The sequence below is a fragment of the Staurois parvus genome, unplaced genomic scaffold, assembly GCF_062004578.1.
Source record: "Staurois parvus isolate SC_StPar_1 unplaced genomic scaffold, SC_StPar_1.0 ptg000882l, whole genome shotgun sequence".
In the NCBI taxonomy this organism is placed as follows: Eukaryota; Metazoa; Chordata; class Amphibia; order Anura; family Ranidae; genus Staurois; species Staurois parvus.
In genome coordinates, this window is record NW_028318678.1 from 709872 (window position 1) to 729473 (window position 19602).

Here is a 19602-nt window from a genome sequence, read left to right on the forward strand (position 1 = left end):
AGCTCCGCCCACCCGTGCCCAGCAGTGCACCCACCTGTGCCACTCTGCAGTGCCACCTACCTGTGCCCAGAAGTGCCACCTACATGTGCCCAGCAGTGCCACCCACCTGTGCCCACCCACCTGTGCCCACCAGTGCCACCCACCTGTGCCCACCCACCAGTGCTGCCCACCAGTGCCACCCACCAGTGCAGCCCAGCAGTGCTGCCAGTCAGTGCCACCAGTCAGTGCCCAGGGGTTGTGCCAGTCAGTGCCGTCTATCAGTACCCATCATCAGTGTCACCTATCAGTGCCGCCTATCAGTGCTGCATATTAGTGCCGCCTATCCGTGACACCTCATTAGTACTGTCTATCAGTGCCGCCTATCCGTGACACCTCATTAGTACTGCCTATCAGTGCTGCCTATCAGGGCCCATCAGTGCCGCCTATCAGTGCCGCCTCATCAACGCACATCAGTGAAGGAGAAAAAATACCTGTTTGAAAAATTTTATAATAGAAACAAAGAAACTTTTTTTTTTTTCAAATTTTTTGCACTTTTTTATTTATAGCGCAAAAAGTAAAGTGCCCAGCGGAGAGTAAATACCACCAAAGGAAAGCTCTATTTGTGAGGAAAAAATGATCAAAATTTCATATGGGTACAATGTTGCATGACCGCGCAATTGTCAATCAAAGTGCGGCAGCGCTGAAAGCTGAAAATTGGCCTGGTAAGGAAGGGGGTATAAGTGCCCGGTAGGCAAGTGGTTAATCAAGTAGAATGTCCACCAGCTTTTAGCAGAATATCATGACATTTTTTGTTTCAGTTGTACATTGGTTAGGTTCTGGACCATCAGGCTCTGGCTAATGTCTGTTTGCAACAGGAAAGATAAAAGTCAAAAGCTTAAATTGCATTTAGATCCTTCAAGATTTAGTAGAGCTTCATATAGATTTAGGATTACTAGGACCTAGAAAAGTATGAATTAGCTGACAGACCCTGGTCCAGAAATGTTTGATTCCAGGATTTCCCCACCAGATATGTATTCAGTTGTCAGCTGCTTCACAATCCCTAAAACAATGCTCCGAGGCACCCTGGACAAATTTAGACACTCTATAAGGTACCATGTACCACCTAAGGAATATTTTATAATTGGTCCTGTTAAAAGGCGAATTCAGCATTCCATACACAATCGAGTCCCAAATCTGGGCCCATGGTTGCAGCTCCAGGACACCACCCAAATATTTTTTCCATTAGGAAACATAAGGCATAGGGCACATCAGGTTGCTTTTGTGAAGACAGCTGTAGATCGAAGATATTATACCTTTAGAAAGAGGATCGTTCAAACAGGTATGTCCTGGGACAGGACTAGCCTGGTCCATCTGTAATCTGGGCTCTCCATCCAACCATGCTTGCCAGAGTTAGAGGCGGAAAAAAGGCCATCCGAAAGATGCTGGGACTTTGATGTGAGTTTAAATAAGGCAGTGAGAGGGAAAAAAGATTTGAAGAGCCCACTGGCTCAGGTTATGCAGCTTATAACAGACAAGGATACCCACCAGTGAGTACCCCAGCAGGTCACCAGAAAAGGACATGCATATATAGAGTGCCAGACCAAAAGATAAAAGAGTCCAAATGCATTTATTGATATTGTGTTAAAAGACAGCAAAAAGTGTTTCGGGGGTCAAAGGAACTCCCCCTTCATCAGGATTTCAGTTAAAAATGAGAACCGTGAGTGGACTCAAAGTAAAGGCCTTCCTGTTTAAATTTGTGTAGGAAAACTGATTGCTGGGTTAGGATTCCTGGCCAGTAGTATCTACATCACAAGTAAAAATAAGTTAGAGGAGAGTCCATGTGTTTGTTTTTCACTGTCCTATCACGTGGGTAAGTGACCAGGCAGTAGTACATAACTGCAGAAGATAAAACTGAGGTACCCAAGCAGACAGGGCTTTGTAAATCTCAGGAATGGATAGACAGAAATACAAATCCATACAGTAGATAAAATTGTACTATCATTGGACCAGGTGTAACGTAGTGTTAGCCCTTCCTGGTCAGCTTAGGTGATCCATGTTGAACACCGCGGTTCCTTTGCATGGGCAGCTCAGACTTCCTGTACCTGGAGGGATGCAACATAGAGACACTTGCTCCTTCTGAGATACCCTGGGCCAGGACCTGCTTGGTGCACATGGAGTCTGTGATCTCCATCCAGCCATGCTTGCCAGACAAATAAAGTCTCCACTCATCTCTGAGCAAAAGCCCCTACCCAGATATAGTCCCATATTAGAACAGAAAAGGAGTCCACACCAGACTCCTTTAGAAAGGGTAACAACTTTACTGAAGTACAGTGGCAGAACAGTCTTTCATATAATCCAATATTGTACCGCGCTCCAATATATTCTACCTCATATATTATATCAAGTGATATTAGAGTTTTTATTCTAGTAAACAACCTCTTGTGGCTCACGAGTAACAATCCAACTCCACAAGAACAGTCTTTCATACCACAGCATAATGCCAGCACATTGATTTAGTAGGTTACAAAGTACTTAAAAAGTTGGGTGACTGACCTGTGCCCCTTCAGATGGTATAACCATGCCACGTACTGGCATTCCTCAATGCAAAGGGGGGGGGGGCGGGCAGGGGTTGCATGCTAAGTTGGCACTTGGCTACAAATGTTTGTTCTTTTATATCGTGAACCAAATACCACCACAAGAAAGTTTTCAAAAAATTAAATAAAATGTATTTAGATACAGTGTTGCATGATAAGGTAATTGTCAATCAAATTATCACAGCACTGAAAATGGCCTGGTAATGAAGGGGTAATACCTGCTTCTTTGTCCTAGAGCCGTGGTTCTCAACCTTCCTAATGCCACGACCCTTTAATACAGTTCCTCATGTTGTGCTGACCCCCAACCAGGAGGCAATAGGGGATCATGGGGCCCGTGTCCTTGCCCAAACTCAAAAAAGCCTATGAAAAAGGTATCAGGGGCATCTCATGGGGCCCCCCACTGACCCCGGGCCCTCGGGCAGTGCCCGAGTTTCCAAATGGTCAGTCCGCCCCTGCCTCCAACCATAAAATTATTTACCCAGTAATTATAATTCATGAGTGTCGTTTTACCTCCAATACTGCTGCTTTCTACACAGTAGCTGCTTTTAACAGAGTAGCTGCTTTCAACACAGCAGCTGCTTTCTACACAGTAGCTGCTCTTACACATTGGAAATATGTGTTTTCCGATGGTCTTAGGTGACCCCTGTGAAAGGGTTGTTCGACCCCCAAAGGGGTTGCGACCCACAGGTTGAGAACCACTGTCCTAGAGGGACACACCATAAGGATACTAAAACCTTTCCCAAGAGAAATATTAAATCTGTCATTGCTGCTTGTTGCCTAGCTGTCACATGGACCCGTCTGCATAAATATTTTGAGATACTCACCCAAAACAAACATGTAGACCAAATCATTTTATTTTGGTTTTCCTGGTCTGCATACTTGTTCCAGGCAACTGGCGTTTTCAGGAGGTCAGCAATAGCAACTTTCATATTTCAAAGAGGAAAGGTTCACTTTAATACAGAGCCTTTAAAAAGGGTTTTTATTGGCACAGGTCCCAAATGGTGTACACTGATGTATTTGCTATTAGAACAACTGATTAAGCTAAGGTTTACCTTTGCTGTACTGCTGCTGTCTGTCTAATTTCATTACGCAGTTTTTCTGTGTACAGCATAAAAGTAAAGAGCTTTGTTGACTAAACCACTTAAATTCATCTGTAGATGTACGACCTTTAATAAAAACTAATAAAGAAAGGTCCCTGTTAAATACGCCACATCCTCTAAAGCTGCCATCATTAGATGCCTTAGATCACTGCAAAACATAAGCACATTATCTAAAAAGCTATAAAATAGAAAATATTTTTTAGAACCAGACTGCAGAATTTAAAGAGTACTTGTTAACTATATGCCAGGGAGGCATTTTGAGAGATTTCCTCTTTGTAGGGGCGAAGTTAGATCCATGGCATAGTCTCATGAGTGCATTAATGCAATAATAGGGAATTGTAGGGGAAAATGCAGGACAGAAGCTATGATGGGTTGTCAGTCTTTTCCTCCAGAATGGCAAAGACCATGTTAAAGAAGAATTCATAATGAGTCATAAGAAAGAACTTAGGGGTGATGGCTAACAGGGTATCCATTTGCACCCCAGCCACCAGTAGTATCAGCTTAGCAGCGTAACCTCCCCGTATAATAGTCATACGACCGATTTCTCTCCTAAACATGTAGTAAAGTCTTTGAATGAACAACATGCACAGGTAACTGAATAGACAGATACATGCAACATAATTTGATCAAATTTTATCTTACTTGTTTATATAGGGTTTACATATTCTACAGCAACTTACTGAGAACATTGGGCCATACACATCACTCCTTGAACTCAGTAAAGCTTACAATTTCAAATGACCTGACCTGGCCTGAAACCCTTCTACTTTCACAGTTGTATCTGTGGTCACAAAAAAAACACTGAAAGGAAAAACACCCTGTGAAAGATACATCCTAAACAATATCTGAATACAAGAACAAAGATTTAATGTATTGCAGTTTACTAGTCTTCACTGAATTGAAATCACAAAGTTGTCTTCCTTCTCTAAACTACTAATTCCCTCACCCCCAACCCCACCTTCACCCCAGTATAATGGAGAGGAAGTGGGGAAGACAGGTTTAAGGTCCAACCTAAGTGACAACCATGGATCCCACTTTAGATACAGTGGTGTGGGTAAGTGTAGCCACCCAGGGACAGGAAGTGTGGTGTTTGTAGGATCAGATGTTTAGATAAAGGAAAAGCAGTAAACACAGACGTACTGGACACCTTAGCTGCCATTGTGCTACATGCTGGGTGTCCAGTGCACTCCTGTACTTTTAAGGAGGGGTGGGCTCCCTCAGGTCCATCTGCCCTTGGTCTATCCATTAAATACATGTACCTCTACTATGGGGGCTCCTAAAATTGGAGAGTTAGGAACTACAGAATATCGGGGTGCCGTGACGTGGCTCTGTAGCTTACGCATGTATTTGCAAATGCTATGCAGAGCCATACAAAGTAGTGTGCAGTTGCTGACAGGGGAGAGATCTGTATTGTTTACATACAGCTCTCTCCCCCGTCAGAGATACTTGGCGATCACCGGGTGCCGGCGAGTAATCACTGGCCAGGACCCGGTGATTGACAGCCGAGGCTGCGAATGGTGGCACGGATGCGCAGCTCACGTGCGCTCCCTACCCAGAACTGCAAAATCACGTATTTCTACATGATTTTGCGCACCCCTGCCACTCTGTAGCAGTAGTTCTGCTATAGGGTGGAGGAGAAGTGGTTAAACATGTCTTGCAATGTACATGAACTAGAAATTCCTGATGTTATGCAAAGTTTGCTAGAAAGAGTGTATAGCAGTGTGCAGAGGGTAGATTTCAGAACTAGGATAGATTACACTAGGAGAATTGGTGATGGAAAAAGATTTGGGGTTCCTACTGGACCACAGACTTAATAGTGTCAGGCAATGCCAGGCCACCACTAGGATAGCAAGCTAAATACTTCCGTGTATTAAAAAGGGTATTTATTTGGGGGACAAGATTATTATTATTATTATTATACAGTATTTATAATGCGCCAATAGTTCACTCAGCGCTGTATATTACAAAGGGGGACAGAACATGTGACAGAACAATACCAATACAATGCAAAACATGAGGGGATCGAGGGCCCTGCTCTTTCGAGCTTACAATCTAGGAGGGAGGGGATGGTGGCACAGGAGGAGATAGCTGTGGGGGATGGAGTGGTAGGAAGAGTGGAGGAGGTTGGCAAGTTAGCAGGGGGTGGGGTAGGCTTCCCTGAAGAGATAGGTTTTCAGGGTGCGCCTAAAGGAGAGGAGAGTAGGTGATAATCTGATGGGTTGGGGCAGGGAGTTCCAGAGGATGGGTGACACCCTGGAGAAGTCCTGGAGGCGGGCATGGGAGGAGGAGACCAGGGAACTAGAGAGAAGGAGGTCTTGTGAGGAGCGGAGTGTGCGTGTTGGGCGGTACTTGGATATTAGGTCAGTGATGTAGTTCGGGGCAGTATGGTGGACAGCTTTGTACGTCAGTGTTAGGATTTTGAATTTGATCCGTTGCGCAATCGGAAGCCAGTGGAGGGATTGGCAGAGGGGGGTGGAGGAAACGGAGCCCAACCCCTCTCATCCCCCCACCTCACCCCTTCAGTCTCTGCCCGAACCACACACCCACTGAGCGACACGTCAGACTGGACGCCGCTCCACCTCCCCAAACCGAACCTCTCCAAAACCGAGTTTCTCGTCTTCCCCCCAAGATGATACTCTTACCACTTTACAAAACATTGCTTCGGCCTCATCTCAAATATACAGTTCAGATTTGGTCACCAATGAACAGAAAGGATGTCCTAGAATTAGAAAGAGTCCAGCGACAGGCATTACAAATATTAAGGGGGCAGGAGGATCTTGGCTATGCGAAAAAAAATAAATGTAACTTATTTACTTTAGGGAACAGGCACTTAGGAAGAGACATGATTGGTCTCTTCCAATTATCAAAAGTAACTGTAAAGCTGGTAAAAACTTGTTTAACCAAGGCCCCCCACCCCTACATTTGTACGCACGTACAAACGTAAAAGCGCTGGGGTGTCTACACATGAAAACGACGATTGCGATCCACATGTTACATATTGGCACGTACGCCAGAATGAAAGCACCAGACCTCCTCCGTAACACTAAACTGATAATCTATAAAAATAGCAAAAATAGCTCTGGCAGTGAAAGGGATAAAGGATAAGCCACTCCCCTTACCTGACGAGCACCCAACAAGTGCTCATTACACTGCAAGGTCTCTCCCCTCCCTGCTAGTTTCCAGGTATAGTACTGGGGAGAGGCAGGGAGGGGAGGAGGAGATAAACAGCGCAATGTTAAAAATATTAAAAGTTTAAGTCGCCATAAAGCCCCTTTTGTTTTTAAATTAAAACAGATTTCTAAATGGTTTTGGTTAATTTTTTTTATCAGATTGTCATCAGAGACAAGTAGATTGGGACAATGATTTAGTTCCTGGACAAGTAGTTTTTAAAAAAATTTCCACACCCCTGAGGAGCATTTTAGTAGCTTTTACCTGCGTTTAGGAGTGTTTAGCGTTTTTTTCTGCTGGAAAAACGCTCCAAAAAACTCTACAAAAATATTTATTTTTCTGGTCCTAGACGCTGAAGCTCAAAAAATGCTAATAGCCTAAAGTAGCGTGCACTGACACATAGGAGAACACTATTTAGCTTCTAGGAGCAGAACAAAATATGCTGATAACAGCTTCTGGGAGCTTAAAAAAACGCTAATGTGCATGGAGCCTAAGGTATCTATTTTGCACTATTATGATCTACCATAGTAAATAAATAGTTTTTTTTCCCCTGTGAAGTGTGTTTATTTCATTAGAGATGTGTTCTGATTAATATAACATTCCTATTTCTCTCCCCAGTGTTCAGTAGAAGACAAGAACACAGCAGCATCGTCCTTCCTGTCATCTTTGGCATCATATGTTTAGTGGGCATCATTGGTAACTGCATCGTCATCTATACCATCAACAAAAAGCCGAAAGGGAACCACAACATTGCTGATATCTTCATAGTTAGCCTGTCTGTAACTGATCTCCTCTTTCTCCTTGGCATGCCCTTCCTTATTCACCAGTTGCTGGGAAATGGAGTCTGGCATTTTGGAGCCACCATGTGCACAATCATCACCGCTCTTGATGCCAACAGCCAGTTTGCAAGCACCTACATCCTCACTGCCATGTCCGTTGACCGATATCTGGCCACGGTGCACCCAATTCGCTCTTCCTATGTGAGGACCACTTGTGCAGCGGCCATGGTTATCCTGCTGTTGTGTCTGTGTTCCCTTATTACCATCATCCCAGTCTTCATGTACACCCAACTCATCGAGCTTCCCGATGGCAATGCCGGATGTGGCATAATCTTGCCTAACTTATCTATAGACATCTATTGGTACACCCTCTACCAGTTTTTTTTGGCATTTGTCATCCCACTCCTGATCATCTGTGTGGTCTACATCAAGATCCAGAAGCACATATCCTGCATGGTGGTCCCTTTGCCACAAAGGAATTTCCGTGTGAGGTCCAAGAAGATTACCAGAACATCTGTAACAATCTGTTCGGCCTTCTTCATTTGCTGGGCACCTTATTATATTCTTCAGCTGGTGCACCTCAAAGTTGAGCATCCAACAGTGATGTTCCTCTATGCCTACAATGTGGCCATCAGTCTTGGGTACGCCAACAGCTGCATAAACCCTTTCATTTACATTGTGTTGAGTGACACTTTCAAAAGACATTTGATCAAGGCAGTGTGCCCAGGGCAACAGCTAAGAAGGAACGAGAGGAATGCGACTAGTGAGGTCAGCCCATCTGTTAGAATATGCTCTGTTCCAACTCAGGAGACCTCCTTAAGTATGATGTACTCTCATAACATAGACAATTTTATCTCTCTCTCTGTTTCGGTTCCATAAATGTAACGCAGCTGCTGAAAGATTATGATGAGATATCATATCTTAAAAACAGCATAAACTGCTTCTGTATCAGGACCCCATGTGGAGCACTTTTAATTTGTGGGGTTACCAAGTTGCTGGATATGAAATTCATCGTTTTGGAATCTAGTGGGAGCTACATCTTTACTGGCACAGCAACAAGTTTAACAAAGGTGAAAAATGCTACCTGTGCTGCGGCAATGAAGTGGCAAGCCAGCTTCCACTCTGATCTGAAGATAGTTGTCACTTTCTCCTCTCATGGCACAATTAAAACCATCATTCTGACGTGTTTGTTATGCTAACATATTCCTTCATTGTGCCCTGAATTGGTATGAATATTTGTGATTATCCATAATCCAGAGCTAGGTTGCAAGCCCAAAGGAGCTCAGCTGTACCCTGGCACTGTACAGGCAAATACGTCCTGCAAAGCTAGCGCAACACCTGTTACTCAAACATAAAAATGTCAAACATCTCTGGCCTATGGATCAAAGAAAAAACGAATATGCTGCTTCACGTTTATACTAGCTGGTAAAGTAGTTGCCGTTTCCTATGACAAATGTTAACTGTTTGCTACTATGTCAATGCTAAGCTCATTGATGGTCAACTGACTGGATATCTGGCTCATCAGGGTCAGTTCCTGACATTGTCAAAGGGCCACACATTACAGTCTGTTTATGTACTGCTACAAAAAAAGTCTGAACTGTCAATGACTGCAATCTCATTGCAGGAGATTTTCAAAAACTGCAGATATACTACAGGAAAGATTGGAGACTAGAGACTGTCTGCAGGACATAGTCAGAAACTATGGACATTATACAAGAGACTGCTAGAAATCACTGCCATTACAGCCCATTTAGAAGCAAATGCTCTCACTTTTCTGCTCCCTACAGCTGCCGGAAATATACCTGTCCACGTATTCGATGTTCCCCATATGAAGATCCATTCTAAAAGACCAGAGGAAAATGAATACAAACAAAAGAAAAAGGGAACTGATGGCATAAATAAAAGAGGATGTAAAGAAATGAACTGGACAATGTAACTAGCAGGAATACAGTCTAAGCAATAATCTGACTTCATTTGCAGTTCATGTTCTGGCTGTGTAGGTACCATATTAGAGAACAACAGCTTGCATGGTTCAGGTACTGTGGTCTCATTCAGAAATTCTTGTAATACACATATAGTTCTACAGAACGGACATTCCCCGGTTTCCTATTTATACCTCATGCACACTGGACATTTCTTGATGCTGCACTTACGGGTGTCTGGTGCTTGCTTGGTTTTTTTTTTGGGGGGGGGGGGGGTTTGCCTCTAAACGCCCCTGCATATTAGCCTATATAGTTTAACCACTTCCCGACCGGCCGTTGCATATAAACAGCCGGACGGTGGCAGTGCAGGGTCGGGTAGCCGTTTATAAACGGCCTCCCCGCACCCTGCTTGTGCGCGCTCCCTGGGAGCACGCAGCACCACGATCCGGTGCCCGCTGTGTCCACAGTGAAACACCGATCGTCGGACGGGACCTCTCTACGAGGTCCCGATCATGTGATCACTGATCGGCCAATCAGTGATCACATGCAAAGTAGTAAGCAAGATGTCACTTGTGACATCATTGCTTACTACGTGTGAAATCTGTGAATGATCACAGAGGTCACATGGTACAAGCCTATTCACAACAGGCTTGTACCATGTGACAAGCTGTGACCAATCACAGCTCACTCAGTACTTCTCAATGAGTGCAAGAATGCACACAGAGAGAAAGAGAAATGATTGCTTTTACATCCTATATGGGTGTAAAAGCAATGTGTAAAAAAAAAAAAAAAAATCTTCATCACCCCCCACAAGTAGTACAGTGTCACCATGGTGACACTGTACTGCTAGGGTGACAGTATGTAAAAAAATAAAAAATAATAATATAAAAAAATAAAAATGTAAAAAAAATGTTTAAAAATTATAATTTTTGGTTATAAACTAATCTGGATTTTTTTTTTTACTAAAAAGATAATGGAAAAAATTTTGGCAAAGATTTATAATGAAATATTATTTATTTGCAAAATTTTATTTAAAAAAACACTTTTTTCCAAATTTTTTGGACATTTTCATTTACATAGCAAAAAAAATAAAAATCCCAGCGGTGAATAAATACCACCAAAATAAAGCTTTATCTGTCTCAAAAAAATGGTAAAAAATTCATTTGGGTACAGTGTTGCATGACCGCGCAATTGTCATTCAAAGTGTGATAGTGCTGAAAGCTGAAAATTGCCCTGGTCAGGAAGGGGGTAAAAGTGTCCGGTCTGGAAGTGGTTAAGGGCAAGGGCGCTTAGAGGCAGAAAATAAAAACACCACGGCCACAGCATCCAGGAGCAGCAGCCAGGAAAAACGCTTGACACGTGTAAAGGCGTTCAGCGCTTGAGCGTTAATTTATTTCAATGCCCAGAATAATAATTTACTAATTAATTCAATGAATTAACGCCCACGCAGTTGACGTGCCTATACACGCTTAACGCATTGCATTTACAAGCATCGAGCTCTTCTTCTGCCAAAACACCACTGCTAGGAGGGAAAGTGTATAGGAGAGAACGCAAAAATGTCCAGGGTGCATGAGACCTTAGTGTTGCAAGATGTTCCTCATGTCATGGGTCGCAAGACAGAAAGCAACATATCCAGGAACAGTCCAGTTCAGTTTTGCTCAGGTCGCATGCTGATCAGGTCTGATTAATATTTTGGCAGGGGCCAGGAGCTGCACGATAAATACCAAAATTGGTGTTTACAGGTTGTGCAGGAAAGGTTCTACATGTATAGAATGGTGAATTTATGTAAATATTTTATGGATAACTGCACAAAATGTAGACTGCTCTACTCAGACTGCTATGACAGGGGAACATTATACACTGTTCTTCAAATGTCTACACAGAACAAGATCGGTATTAAATAGTATTCCACAAAACATGATTCATTCATTGACCTGCCTTTAAGTTTGAAGTGTGGCAGTTTGATGCAAACAAAGTATAATTATCATATACTTACAATACAGAGTATTCTATTTTCATTACTTAAAATGCTTGTAAAGGTAAAAGGTTTTTTTTTTTACCTCAATGCATTCTTTGCAATAAGATAAAAAAACCTTTCCGTGTCAGCCTCCGAGCCTGATCTCAATACAGCACTGAGCCTGTCAATCAAATCCTGTAAACAGAGCAGGGGGCGGGGCTGAGCTGCACTGTGTGTGTCCATAGATGCACACAGTGCGGCTACTGATCGAGCCCACATGAGTGTCCTCATAGCAAGAGGCTTGCTATGGGGGCATTCGGAAGGCAGGAAGATCCAGGACCTCCAGCGAGGGACCCCAAAAGAGGGGGATAAGGGCTACTCTGTGCAAAACCATTGAACAGAGCAGGTAAGTATGACATGTTTATTATTTTAGAAAAAAAAATGCATTACAATCACTTTGGGTAACTAAATGAATAAAATTGGAATGGCCACCCCGTCCAAGGCTTGTGTGTCCATAGGATGGGAGCTGCCAGCAGGCAACCTACCTGCTAAGCTGATATCAGACTACATACATTTTAGCAAGGTGTGGTGCTTTGAGAAGGGTTTTGCCCCCCAAAAATGGGACCCTTCTCCTAAAGCATTGCTGCCCACTGATGACTATACCAAGTTCATGAACAATAAAGCACAACACAAGCACACCAAATAGCACAGGTAATACTATGTTTAAATAGTTAACATGCAAACATTGCACTTATAAAGAATACTGAGCACACAGGCACAAACTACCACTCAAACCCACCCAGGAAAAGTGTTGATGATGGAAGAACCTCATCAGAAGTAAAAGTTAGTATTTAAACTGGGAAAGGAGCACTTGAAATACAGCTCCTCTTATCAGCATGCCCCTGTCCAAGCCCACACTGCCACTGAAGCAAATGCAATGATTTCAAAGGTACAGCAGGGCTCATAGGAAATGTAAGATCAGCCCTAAGTAAAGACAATCATCACATTTTCAGAAGTGATTACGATTAGGCAGCTCAAGTCAGGCAAATTTGGATAAAAATAGGTTGATGGAATGCCTTTTTACTCGGTGAATCTTGGTAACTATTGGGTGAATTTTCACTAATGTGGCATAGAGTGAATGCTCATCATCTGCTTTTGGGAGAATCTTGAGCAAATGTTAGGAAAATCTTTATTATTATTATTATACAGGATTTATATAGTGCCAACAGTTCGCTCAGCGCTGTACATTATAATGGGAGACAATACACGAGACAGTACAGTAACAATACAATTCAATACACGAGGGGTTTGAGGGCCCTGCTCCTTGGAGCTTACAATCTAGGAGGGAGGGGATAGTGGTACAGGAGGAAATAGCTGTGGGGGATGGAATGGTAGGGAGAGTGGAGGAGATCGGTAATTAGCTGAGGGTGGGCTAGGCTTCCCTGAAGAAGTAGGTTTTCAAAGTGCGCCTAAAGGTGAGGAGAGTAGGTGATAATCTGATGGATTGGGGTAGGGAGTTCCAGAGGATGGGGGAAGCCCTGGAGAAATCCTGGAGGCGGGCATGGGAGGAGGAGACCAGGGAACTAGAGAGCACGAGGTCTTGTGAGGAGCGGAGAGTACGTTTTGGGTGGTATTTGGATACCAGATCAGTGATGTAGTTTGGGGCAGTGTTATGAACAGCTTTGTACGTCAATGTTAGCATTTTGAATTTTATCCGTTGGGCAATCGGAAGCCAGTGGAGGGATTGGCAGAGGGGGGTGACGGATACGGAGCGGTTAGTAAGGTGGATGAGTCTGGCCGCAGCATTCAAGATCGACTGAAGCGGGGATAGCCTGCGGTGAGATAAGCCGGTGAGGAGGTACTACTACTAATTAATATATTTTCTCAACAAAAGCACACATCAGAACCCCATTACCGTTCTGCTAGTGGGGGCCTCATTAACTGACTGCTGATAGATTGGGGGTAAAATGGATTATATAATACCTTCCAGTCTAGATTCATGTTGGATATTCACTTCAAGTAGAACTACAGCCAAATCTTTTTTTGGATGGATAAAGGAGGGATATAATCCATGTCAGCTTTTTTGTCATCTGTGTCCGATTGGGAAGATTTCCCGTCACTTCCTGTCCCATAGTCAAAAGAGGAAGTGAAGGAATCCCTGGCTGTCACCAGGATCACCAGAACTAGTGCTCTCAATGCATGATTTCCCCTCTATTACTGTTCTGTGGAAAACCCCAAATTTGGGATTTTCTTTAACTGATAACAGAAAACAGGACAAATAGAGTGGGAGAAAGTCCCTAAAGGGGCACACAGGCAGCAATAAAAAACATGACAGAGGTTCTAATCCCTCTCCATTCTATCCAAAACTTAAAAAAGTTTTACCTTTAGTTATACTGCATGGCAGAAAATCACAGGATGCTGCAACTTTCACTAACATGCGTAGAAGAGAAGGCAGTGATTTGAAATGTATTATAGTATTGTATCAATTATATATTGTGTCAATATGGATTTTCTCTTTTGCAGTTCTATTGCATCTTGTACACTGAAACCATTTCTGCCTATGTTGTGACATTTGAGCATTGAAAATGCAGGTGTCATGGAGTTACCTGTGTCATGGAGGTGCGAACCACTTAATGTAATGTACCGACAGCCCATAGAAAGCCATCTGTACACTGTGAAACGTTCTACTGTCCAAAAGATTATGTTAGTATTTAAACTGGTAAACTTTTTAATAAAATGAGAGACTTGGTTATGCAGTGGAAAAATATTGTCATGCAAGTTTATTACTATCCTGGTTTGAATGATATATAATAAAACATACACGGTACAATGGTCTGCTTATCAGGTCCCTACCCACCTACTGATTGAAAAATATGAAGTCAAAGACAAAAAAAACCCAAGAACAATGTAAAGAAATTCTCACGTTACACCTCTCTTGGGTCTTTCTTTAACCTCCTTAGCGGTATTCCCGAGTGTAGCTCGGGGTAAAATTTCTGTACCAAGAGCGGTAACCCCGAGCTACACTCGGGCTTACCATGCGGCGTTCTCCGGGGGTCCCTGCAGCACTTACCTTGTCCTTCGCTCCCGCGATGTGTTCCCTGCAGCGTCCCCAGCCATCTCCTCCGACCGATGCCGGCATCTGGCTTCTGTGTTCCGGTCCCTGTGACGTCGGGACGTACGGGCGCCAGAACCGGCGGGAAATTTGAAATTTTTAAAAAATTTCATTTTTGCTGTCATTGCTTTTTCAATGCATTTCCCATATATTTTGTCGCTACTGCTTTGTCCGGCGCCCTGCCTGCATTTTGACTGTTCTTTCTGCCTGGAAACTTAGAAAAGTCCATGGCGTCCAAAAAGCGTCCCTTTACGTCAAAAGCGGTTTTAGAGCGGCTAGAGAACAGCGATAGTAAATCAGAACCACTTGCAGAATTGAGTGATAATGATTCGTGGGGAAATTCGTCATCAGACACTGAAAACGATTTTGCGACTTTGCTCAGCGATGTGCGAATTTGCCTCTGTATTTAAAATTTCAGTGTTTTTGGTTTGATTATATTATTGAATTAAATTTATTATTATTATATTATTATTTTTTATGATTATTTATTAAATTATAATTTATGATTTCGTGTTTCAAATTTTATCATATCCGGAATGTTTACTAGACTCTTGTTCAGACAGATTTCAGTGTGTTATTCCTAAAAATTACAGCCTACAATAAAAAACTACATATTTCTATGCAAAAAAATGGTACCGCTTTCAGCACAAAAAATCGGAAAGAATCATACCGCCGAGGAGGTTAAATAGCTCTTTTACTTTCATTTATACAAGCAGTAGTACAAACCAGAATATCTCCTGATCCTAAAAGTGAAGTTTCCACCACATCAAGCTAGAAGCAACCTATATCTGGAAGTAGTTAGTCACATTTATTGGACTTGGTCTATAATGTTGAAGACGTTTCCAAGCCACATTCTCAGTTCTAATGAGTGTCAGGAAGATATCCCAACATTTATATCCACACTGATAGAACAGGTACCTTACCCCAATTACCATGGAACAGCAGTTGTTAGTGACCAAAAACAGAATGGGGGGGTTGGAAATTGTGGAATCACCTTGCCTTACTTACATTCTCCCATCCTAAGGCTTTATAGGTGTTAATCCCTTGATTTACATGGTCAATAGGGTGAATTATTGTCATCCTGAGCTTGGACAATAATATCTGCATTTCCTGACACTTATTAGAACCAAAGAAGCAGCTTGGATACGCTATGAAACCAGGTCAACATTACAGAATAAGTCCAGTTGAATGTGACTGACTAATTTTAGAGATACCATGACCTGGGTAAATGAGAACCTTCTCAGACCAATTCTATAGGTGTTAGTGACACATTTGGGCCTCACCATGGGATCCTAGGAAAACTGAGGATCCCAAATCTGAGGATAAGCTGCTCCATGATGTATAGGAGCACTTGCTCACCACATTTGGAATCGTCACATCTCTGAGGATCCCAAGAGAATGCCTAGTGACGTCACCCTTGACTAGACAAGACCTCCAGAAACTGTAATGTATTTTCAGAATTTTACATTTTTTTTGTAGCGTTTACCATTTCTTCATCAGGGAGTGGGGAACTGCAAGATTAGCAGGCCTTGTGTCTACTTTAAAGATGTTGCCATTGAAGAGTACTATTCATGCTACAGCATAAAAAAGGCACTTCAGTCAAATGTGTGCTTCCAACCTTGGGAGAACAGGGAAGGACCTTTTCTGTTCCAGTATGACTGTCACTGTGTACAAAGCCATAATGATTTGGTTTGATGAGTTTGGTGTGGAGGAACTCACGTAGCCTGCGCATAGCCCTGGCCTCAACCCTACCTAACACAATACTTTTGGGATGAATTGGAACGTCAATTGTGAGCCAGGTCTTCTCATCCAAGATCAGTACCAGAGAACTCTTTTGACTGAACAGACACAAATTCCTAAAGACAACTTTAGCGAAAAGTCTTCTAGAAGGCTTTTATAGCTGCACAGAGGATACCAGCTCCATATCAATGCCCATGGTTTTGTAATAGGATGTCCAACAAGCTCACGGCCCTCTGTTTCCTCTAGTACCAAATTGTATTGTGACTTTAATGTCTACCTTCATTTTGTAAAGAGCTGTGCAAACTGTTGGCGCCATATAAATCCTGTATAATAATAATAATGTTCATATCCTAGTGCAGTGATGGCAAACCTTTTTGAGCCCGAGTGCCCAAAACTGCAACACAAAACCAACTTTTTTATTTCAAAGTGCCAACACTGCAATTAACCACTTGCCTACCGGGCACTTCTACCCCCTTCCTGCCCAGACCAATTTTCAGCTTTCAGTGCTGTTGCACTTGACAATGACAATTGTGTGGTCATGCAACACTCATTTTTTCACACAAATAGAGCTTTTTTTGGTGGTATTTAATAACCACTGGGTGTTTTATTTTTTGCACTATAAATGAAAAAAGATCAAAAAATTAAAAACATAAAAGGTTTTCTTTGCTTCTATTATAAAAGTTTGCAAACAGGTAATATTTCTTCTTTGATGTGCGTTGGTGAGGCTGCACTAATAGGCAGCACTGATAGCCATTGATGAGGTGGCACAGATAGGTAGCACTGATGAGGCGGCACTGGTGGGCATTGATGAGGAGGCACTGATGATGCACTGATATGCAGCAATGATGGGCACTGATAAGCGGCACTGACTGATAGCACCAACTGGAGGCACTGATGGGCAGCACTGATGGGCGACACTGCTGGGCACTGACAGGTGGCACTGCTGGGCAGCACTGACAGGCGACACTGCTGGGCACTGATGGGTGACACTTCTGGGCACTGATGGATGACACTGCAAGCAGTTAATCTCACCTCTGGCAGTGTCGGTGTGGCTTCCAACCCAGCAGCTCATTCCCATCCATGCTGAACACATCGCCCCTGGCCCCGGAGCAGTGTGGGAGCCTCTTCTTCTCTTCCACGCCCATCCCCGGCTACATCACCCCTGGTGCCAAATCCACATAGGAGCCGTTTCCTCTCGTCCACACCCACCCTGGCCCCAGAGACATGTGGGAGATGTAGTTTGATGGGGGTCCAGTGTGGACGAGATCTGGATGGCCGGTCAGTGTGCGTGGTCCGTGTGCGCTCATCTTCCTCTTCTTCCTGGCGTGCCCACTGAGATGGCTCTACGTGCCAGCTCTGGCACGCGTGCCATAGGTTCGCCATCACTGTCCTAGTGTATTTAGGCAGCCATTTTTGTCCTCCCTCTTAAAACTCTTAAGCTGGCCATGCACTGATAGTTTTTGTTTCGTTCAGTAAGCAGGTTATATATAAAAAAACACTAGCAGATTCCTCCATCCAAGCTATACATTGCAGATGGATGATTCTACCCCATCCCCCCCATGGCTATTGTATACTGACAGCCAGCTATCAATTTACCCACATGGTGCCTGCATCTATTTGGATGCACTGCTGTTCAACCAAAAATTTCCAGCAGGCTCCTTCTACAAAAGTCGCTCAGACAATTAACCTTTGTCAAAAGGAGCTTAGCCTGCAGGACTGCCCACTGAGAAAATGTAATCTGGTTCCCCAGCAACTGACTGAAATTCACACAATGCGTGGCCAGCTTCAGTTTTGGAGCCATAAAAACATTAACAGGCATGGAGTCACAGCTCTGAAATTTACAGAATTCAATAGACCTGCATGGCGCCAGAGAAAGAGCATTTTCCGCAAGAGAGGTTTCTAATGGCTGCCCAAATATTTGCCCAATGCTCTGTTTTTTTTAACCTTTGTGGTTATCGCTGGGTTTCAGAAAGAAAGCAGCCAAAGTAGAGCCTACAGTACTGCCCCAGTTATGAGTCTAACTTCAGACTCCAGAATGGAAAGTCACAGGTGATAACCGCTAAGCTATAGAAACAGATCAATAAAAACTCCTACAACTGGCCAATTCACCCTCTTATAGAACTAGAAGCCTTTTATCCACGAAGAGCACAAACTCACCTTTGGCTTTATAATGACAAAACACACAATTACAGCCTTGGACAGATATTGTGATGTTACTTTTATAGAGCCGGTGAAGTCAGGCTGCTGCTTCACAGAACTGTATACAATTTTCTATATAATTTGGTGTGTCTTTCATGTATGTTTGCATTGCTGCTGCTGGAAAATTATCAGTTGGACACATGCACATATTACCAAGTACAGAAGAAAGCAGTCACTTGTATGGTATATTGTTGGAGGCTATTGGTGAGAGGCTTAACACACTGCTATAAAGGCTGTGCATGTAATTGCCAAAAACGTTCAGATAAAAGAGCAATGCGAGGTGTTACACAACCATTATCATCTAAAATTGGACATCAGTACTTTTTCATTTAAAGGGAAACACTCAGAGCATAAATATCTTTCTTTTTACAGAAAAGCCTTATAAAATTGCACCACTCTTTGGACTATTAAAGATAAAAATGTATTTTTCAAAGAAACAAGCACAATCACACAGTACTTATTCATAGATTCAGCACTCACTAGGTAAAAAAAAAAAGCTACTCACTGCCTAAGACAGGGGTCTGCAACCTTTAAGACATAAAGAGCCACTTGGACCCGTTTCCGAGAGGGAAAAAAAGACTGGGAGCCGCAACACCATTGCAACATTTAAAACAAACCCAACACTGCATATATTGCAAAAAGCGCTCTGGTCATGAAGGGGGTTTAAGGGCCCAGTAAGCAAAGGGTTAATCAGGGCCACAGTGTATCGTCATAATCACAATCATAGCCTTAGGTCAGTGGTGGGCAACCTTTTTTTTCAACTGAGCCAAATCTCGCCAAAACCACGATTGAAATTTATTTTGAGAGCCACATTTTTAAAACTGAAAATAAATCCCCCATATAGTAATTCATCCCCCATAGTAATTCATCCCCCATATAGTAATTCATCCCCCATAGTAATTCATCCCCCATATAGTAATTCATCCCCCATAGTAATTAATCCCCCATATAGTAATTCATCCCCCATAGTAATTCATCCCCCATATAGTAATTCATCCCCCATATAGTAATTCATCCCCCATAGTAATTCATCCCCCATAGTAATTCATCCC

The 19602-nt window shown here is 42.9% G+C and overlaps 1 protein-coding gene across 1 annotated transcript in view; it reads left to right on the plus strand.

Moving 5' to 3' along the window:
• Window positions 1-14264, plus strand: part of LOC149442980 (melanin-concentrating hormone receptor 1-like) — a 48427-nt gene extending 34163 nt beyond the window's left edge. Inside the window, exon 3 of the mRNA XM_089656023.1 lies at window positions 7460-14264. Within this exon, the coding sequence (XP_089512149.1) occupies window positions 7460-8499 (1040 nt within the window). The 3' untranslated portion in view covers window positions 8500-14264. The remainder of the gene's footprint in view (window positions 1-7459) is intronic.
• Window positions 14265-19602: the final 5338 nt, after the last annotated feature.